This window comes from Xenopus laevis, chromosome 6L (assembly GCF_017654675.1).
Source record: "Xenopus laevis strain J_2021 chromosome 6L, Xenopus_laevis_v10.1, whole genome shotgun sequence".
NCBI classification, from domain to species: Eukaryota; Metazoa; Chordata; class Amphibia; order Anura; family Pipidae; genus Xenopus; species Xenopus laevis.
This window is the reverse complement of record NC_054381.1, coordinates 54,292,905-54,300,350: the sequence shown is the minus strand read 5'-3', so window position 1 is coordinate 54,300,350 and position 7,446 is coordinate 54,292,905. Positions and strand designations below refer to the sequence as shown.

The 7,446-nt window shown below is 36.9% G+C and overlaps 1 protein-coding gene across 1 annotated transcript in view; it reads right to left on the bottom strand.

The window, feature by feature from the left end:
* Positions 1–1,580: 1,580 nt before the first annotated feature.
* col6a6.L (collagen, type VI, alpha 6 L homeolog) overlaps positions 1,581–7,446 on the bottom strand; it is a 52,373-nt gene continuing 46,507 nt past the window's right edge. The window contains exons 35-37 of the mRNA XM_041566039.1: positions 5,615–6,238; positions 4,212–4,287; positions 1,581–2,167 (exon numbers count right to left, since the gene is read on the bottom strand). Coding sequence (XP_041421973.1) covers positions 2,005–2,167; positions 4,212–4,287; positions 5,615–6,238 — 863 coding nt within the window. The 3' untranslated portion in view covers positions 1,581–2,004. The remainder of the gene's footprint in view (positions 2,168–4,211; positions 4,288–5,614; positions 6,239–7,446) is intronic.

Sequence of the window (7,446 nt, the reverse complement as noted above, 5' to 3'; positions counted from 1 at the left end):
TAGAGTTTTCGGGTCAGTAACATTTGTTCGAGTTTCAGATGTCCAAGTTTTTTCTTAAATACGATAACATTCGAGTTTTCAGTACATTCGAATTTGAGTAACAAAAAAATTCACATAAATTCTAATTTCGACCTTTTTATAAATCTGCCCCTAAAAGTTAACTTAAAGGTGAACCACCCCTTTAATGTAATAAGGCCATCAAAGATAAAGTGACATGAATATTATTAGTCTGAGAAAGGTTTTCACAGTATAATCAAGGGATGCAACCTGCAATAATATGATCCAGTCTTTGTACAGAATTACTTGTAGAGCCTGCACAACCCTCTTACATGGCTATTTCTTCTTATAAAATGTAATGCATTTTATATTATACTAATTTAGGGGACCTTGGAACTCTACCCATGTGTGCAACTGATACATTTGGCATTTAAGTAGACAGAAAGGTAAAATTACTAGGGGGGTAGCAAAATGTTATAGGCACTCATCGGTGGTTATAATCACTTACCTGATACCCCTCTCAGCAATCTGTCTCTCTACAATATGGCTACTTCTATTGGAGCACCAGGTCACAATTGTCTTTCTCTTCTTAGATCTCCTTTTTCTTCCTAAGCCAAGTGCACACGGAAAAGAAAAGCATAGAAAGAAGTAGAAGAAGTAGAAAATAGCACCTGCCCAATCGTGTTCCCCTTTCTTTCGCCTTTAATATTCAATGAGAGGAATCATAATAAATGTGTGTATTAGTGATAGTTTCCCTTTAAGTAGGGAAACAAATAAGTAACCCACATAAACCAATCAGAAGGCAGAATTTATTAGATTGTCATTTGAAAGCAAACTTTGCTTCTGTTATTACTCCCTGAATGTATCTTAAATGGGTTGTTCACCTTTGAGAACTGAGTATGATGTAGAGAGTGATATTCTAAAGCAAATTGCAGTTGGTTTTTATTTTTATTATTATTTGTAGTGATGGGCGAATTTATTCGCCGGCGAAAATTCACCGGCGTCAAAAAAAATGGACGCCGGCGTCTGGTTTTTTCGCCAGCGTCGGCATCTCTTTTTTGACGCCGGCTTCAGTGAACCGAAACGCCCCAAATTCACCCATTACTAATTATTTGTACTTTTTGAGTTATTTAGCTTTTTATTCAGCTGCTCTCCAGTTTGCAGTCTGGTTGCTAAGGCTACATTGATTTGAATAAGAGACTGGACTATGAACAGGAGAGACCCTGAATAAAAAGAGGATTCATCAAAAGTAGCAATAACAATAAATTTGTTGATTTACATTGTATGTCTTTTAAGTTGGGGTCAGTGACCCCCATTGGAAATCTGGAAAGAATCAGAAGAAGGCAAATAATTAAAAAACTATAAAATATAGATAATGAAGACCAATTGAAAAGTTGCTTAGAGTCGGCCATTCTGTAACATACTAAGGGGCAGATTTATCATGGGTCGAATTTTGAATAAAAAAAAACATTGGAAATAAAAAAAGAGCAACCAAAGTTTTTTTTGGGTGAATAGGCTGTTTTCGTTCGAATTCGAAATGCACTAATCGAAGTAACATCGTATTCGATCAAATTAGATTCAAAGTTTTTTCTTAAAAAAAACACTTGATTTTTCAAAGTCCACCAATTGATTCAAAATAGGTTCTAGGAGGTCCCCAGGTTTTAGTTTCGAGACAGTTTCGATATTCAAATGTTTTTCAAATTTGAATCGAATTTGGACTATTCACTAGTCGAAGCACACAAAAAATAGCTCGCAATTCGAATATTTTTAATTCGAATTTTCATTTCGACCTTTGATAATTCTGCCCCTAGATGTTAACTTAAAGGTGAGCCACTTCTTTAAGATATCTTCCAGGTCTTCTAAGGTTTTATTTAGATCAAGACCTGTGGTTTAAATCACACAATTTTAGCCTGTTACAGTACAAAAATATAAAAACCAAGATGATTGGAATGACATTGGTAAGTAAGAAATATATCTCATATACAGTAACATGTTATCTGATGGGACCTATTTTGGCATTTCCAGAGTCAGCCCTGAGTAACTCTCTAGCTTCGGGGATGCTAAATTGTCCATGTTGCTGCTTTGTTCCTGAGAGATAAATTCTATTTGCATATCAGAAAGATATTCAGCTTCTGATCTTCCAATTTCTTCCACATTAGTCTGTGATGGCCTGATTGATAAAAAAAAGAAGCAAACATACGATTTTTTGGGAAATATTAAAGGACCAGTAATTAGTGATGAGCAAATTTTATCGCCAGCCATGGATTTGTGGTGAATTTCTGCATTTCACCATCAGCAAATTTTTTTGCTGTGGCAAACATTTGTGGACAGGCGCACATACACCCCATCCAGTGAAGACAGCACAAACAAACCAAATGTACTTTGGTTTGTTTGATAGGGAGTCAGATTTTGATTTTAAGGAAATTAAAATACAATAGCAATTTATGGTCAGGTCACCCTTACAGTGATTGCAAATTAGTGCCTGGATGTTACCTGCCTTTATAATTCTTCCATTAAACACTCTCTTTAGCAGCACAAGGGGCTGAATGTCCAACTCCCTTGACATCAACATGGAGCACAACCAGTGCTCCATGCTTAAGGCTTGTGCAGAGTATCAATTGGTGAGGCTCCGCATCATTACAGAACCATATCCATCACTGATTCCTGTTTACAAGATCAAATACGGCAGCGTCAATCCTTATCAAAATGGGAAATGTTTGCGTTACCAAGAACTTTACAAAAGGAATTTTCTGGCTTCCAAGTGGATATGCTGGCCAGAGCAGACCTAACTAAGTCATCACTAAGGTTGACTTCTTTAGAGCAACAAGGGTAGGTAATGATCTGATCCTAGATAAATACCAGTTTGTATTTGGGATCTGATCAACTCCCCATTCAAGTCAAAGCCTGATTGTACCCATTAGCTCATATGAGATTCCATAAAAAGGTTGTTGGAGTTCACTTATTATTACTGTTGTGAACTGGGCAGTCTGATTTATTCAAGGGCTGTTCTCTTCATAGCTGCCTGTCAGGTTTCAGAGTTCCGAAACACAGACGAAACTCTGCCAATATGTGCTTGAAATGTTCTAATCTCCACTTATTACATCATTGCTTTGCCCTCTAACATCACAAGTCCAACCCTAAGGGGGTTATTTACTAAACTCTGAAAGCAAAAATCATAAAAAATGTGATTTTTGTTATAAAATCTGACTTTTAAAAAATCATGAATTTTTCGGAATTTATTAAACCCTGAGGATGGAAAAGTCTGGATCTTAAAATCCGGCATCTCAGACCTTTCGAGGTTGCATATAAGTCAATGGGAGAAGTCACAATAATTTTTTGATGCGCTGGGTTTCAGGCAATACCCCAAAGTTTTCTGAGTTTTCGGGGAAAAACTACGAAAAAAATGTGAGATTCGTGAAAATCGTATTTTTTCCCGCAATGCACATTTTGGGAAAATTTAATAAATAGGTGTAAAAAAACAGAGCAGATTTGATCGGAGTTTGTAGCAGAAAATATTGAGATAAATTTGGACTTTGATAAATAACCCCCTTAATGTCATCAACACAACAAGATACAGTGGACTTCAATAGCCCAAAACAGGAAACCACTTTCTGGAAATAAAAACCAGTGCTGGCAAAGGCGAATGCTTTGGAAAATATGCCAGGAATCCCAATCTGACCCTTGATAAATGTCCCACTTTTAATGAAAATGTGACTTCTGTCCTAGGAACTGGTAAATTATTTTCATAGAGGGCAAGCTGATGTAAAAGCTCCACAAGTATTCTTTGTATTATTGTCAATGTTTAGTCTTGTCCTTACTTGGTGAGTTAACATGTTTGTGTGAGCTCATAAAACATAAAAGCTTTACTCCAAGTCCAACAATACTAACTTGTTCTCGTAAAAGAAAGTCTTGACTGTTATTCTAGTATATATGAACAGACATGGGGCATTTGAAATACTAGGACATCCTTTGCCAAGCCTTTAGAGCTTTTCTACAGAGGAAATTAGCACAAGCATGGCATGATAAGAAGGGCCTTGAAAGTCCACAACCTATTTTATTTTTGGTTAAATTATCCTAAGGTACGCAGTACGCTGATATCTGGAAGCTATCATTTTCAAAGTGCCTAAATGTGTTATCATGTTCCCTTCAGGATTTTTCAGATACAAGATTTCCAACTAATTGGATTTCACATAATGTCAATATACATCACTCACCTTCTTCTGCTGATTGGCACTGCAGCTGCTGAGCATTTCCTCCTGAGTTCAGCTGGTGGATACTTGCCAATACCTGCTGTTTTAAAAACATATTTTTTTATCATTTTAATTGTTGACTTTGGAAAGGTTCTTCTCCTCATAAAAATAGAAGCCTTCCCACAGAATGTCTGCTTTTTATGAAGAACATAGATAAAAAAAAAACATCAGGATCAGAACATCCTTGAAAAGTCTCCATTGTGCTGGCACTTGATTTTTATTGGCACTGCCGTACTACACATCACTTGAAAGTGAGAGTTCACTTTATCCCACATGCTTATTCATTGGAAAGGATTAATGTGTTATATAACAATGCAAAACAACAGGGCTCTGCAAGTGAAGTTACGCTGCTCAGTTCTCCATGCAGTGCGTTAAACCCCTTTCATTAAAGGTACTTTTTACTTCTGTATAGGTGTGCTCTGCACCACTCAGTTGTCCCTGCCCCCGTTCTGAATCAAGCCCTGCTGCACCTATTGACACAACAAAATCCTGGAGCTACTGCCACCTCCTGACCAGGCAGTAGCTCCAGGGTTCCCATTGCACCCAGTGTCAATAGGCACCGTACACTTCCTTTTAAAAGGGAACTATCGCAAAAAATTAATATTAGCATACTGAAAAAAAACTTTCTAAATACAATCAATTAAAAATTCTGTACCGTTTCTGAAATAATCAAGTTTATCTTCACTATTAAAATCACCAGAAGTCCTGTCTCTCTACATGCAGAATTTGTGCAAAAGACAGTTATTTTGTTAGACTTTATTTGTACTAGAATCAGTTATTTTAGTGAGCTCTAATACATCTGCTAGGAAAGGCAGTCCCCCTATAAGATATATTGGATCATTCATCTGACACCCAACTGTTGCATGAACACAGAATAAAGAGAAACAGATGCTGAGAAAGGTATAGTGAATATGAACTTGTTTTTTTCAAAAACAATGCGTTTTTAATTGATTGTATTTAGAAAGATTCTTACTTCAGTATGAGGAAGCTAATATTACATTTTCATTTTCGGGATAGTTCCCCTTTAATGAATGGGATGCAGACATCACTTGCGCCGAACACCAGAAGTCTGCCACACAGACTTTATCATATAAAATGGCAATAAATACATTTATGAATTGCAATGGTAATGTCCCATTGACAATCCTTATCTTGGCAATGCTCATGAATGCCAAAAGCAAGGGCTTTGAGAGTGCCAAAGTGCATGTGCACCATAGTTGCAGGTTGCATTTATTATTATGGTAAGAGATCTGTGAGGGCTCTTTTTGTCTGCTTAAAAATTTCCAGGCAAATAATATACAAATCACCACTTGTAGAATTACTTTAGAAGGGGAAGTAGGCCGTGAAATTGTCCTAGTTATACTTACTTCTCACATAATTCAGAAATTGTTGCAGAAATCCATTGGCATACACAAGGTCTGGTTTATGGACTCTACCAAGTTCAAGTAAGTGATGATCCAAAGGTTTACTAGCAAGCTCTGTCAGTTCAGTGTCATTATGTGATCTACCAACGGAAAGCACAAATAAAGCATATCCTTCACATTTGGCTTTTAGAGAGGCCTCACTCAGTGTCTGCTTGTCCCACTGGCTTGTCTCTCCAAACAATATAATAATAATGACTTTGTTTTTCCTCAGGTTCGGTGTCTTTGCCATAATGTTCTCAATTGTATATTGTAGCGATAAGCCAAGAGCAGGTTGGCCACTGACCTGCTGAACACTTTCCTTTATGTGTTTCTTGATCCGTACTTTGTTGTCATAGGATAACAAGTTAAAGTCAACATGATAACTTTCATTAAATGTCACAAGAGCTACCCTGTCCGAAGCCGATCCTTCAATTTCAAAATGATCAATCATGTTGCTTAAAAATTCTCTTGCTGCTTCAAATTCATCATATTTCACATTGTGTGAACTATCGAGAAGAAATGCAACATCCACAGACGACTTTTGCCGAATTGGTTTGTCACCGCAGGACTTGTCTGGTTGACATTTGTCTGCAAAAACAAAAAAGAGAAAACCCAAGTTTCAGAAACTGTAACCACAGATGGAGCAAGATTTGCTTTGACATCACACAGGACACATTTCCCCTTTGGAAAAAAAGTTTGCTAATTAACTATTTAAATGGAGATAGTTAGCCATATGAGCCCAATCTAGAAAGTTTGTTCTGACAGATTTAAGTTTACTGACATTTCCATTTACTTACAAAATCATAAATTATTCTGAGCTTTTCTGTAATTTCCAACAGAATGGGGGTTATCACTATTGTAATAAATTCTTAATGCAATTTCAAACAGTTTAATAACCCCGCTTTGGCATCCAATACCTTTTAGTTTGCCAAGGGGGCCGGTCACAAAGTTTCTTTGTTTAGATTTTATACTAATAGGGCTGAATATGCCAGACTATGTTCTATACTTGGAAATGAGAGTGTGATGGCTTTACTAAGCTTTGCCGATAAACTTCGGGCAAACACCCAGACAAACTTTGGCAAACGTGCAACAAATGAATACGATTCAAGTAATTTGCTTGTATTGATACTGTGAAAATAAACCAATAAAGGTGCCTGGATATTATGTATTCACCTAATCTGACCTACAGTATATACACATACTGAGCTTTAATGAAGGCAAAATGTGACTGGTAGGTATGTTCTCCCCCACAGGTCCTGCTCTATATTACAGTAGATTGAAGAGGAGCAAATTCTTTAAAAAGTTCAACTTTAGATGATTTTTTTTTTATCAAAACAACATGTTTCATGCTGTACAGACCCTGAGTCAAGGGCAGTGTCTGATATCTGTATAAACCTGGCAAGTACTTATGTGCTTTAATTAGAATTATGAAATAACATCCAGTATTTTGCCAAATCATGTGCAGGAACTTGAATTGTTAAGCTCTAGATGTCTATTTCAGAGCAAAAAGTAATAAGGGTTTGTTGTATGTATCACTTCTCTTTGTATATAAACTAGAGCAGGGATCCCCAACCTTTTGAACCTGTGAGCAACATTCAGAAGAAAAAGGAGTTGGGGAACACAAGCATGAAAAATGTTCTTGGGGTGCCAAATAATGGCTGTGATTGGCCATTTGGTATCCCCTATGTGGATTGTCAACCTACGTTGAGGCTCTATTTGGCAGCACACCTGGTTTTTATACAACCAAAACTTGCCTCCAAGTCTGTACTTCAAAAATAAGCTCCTGATTTGAGGCC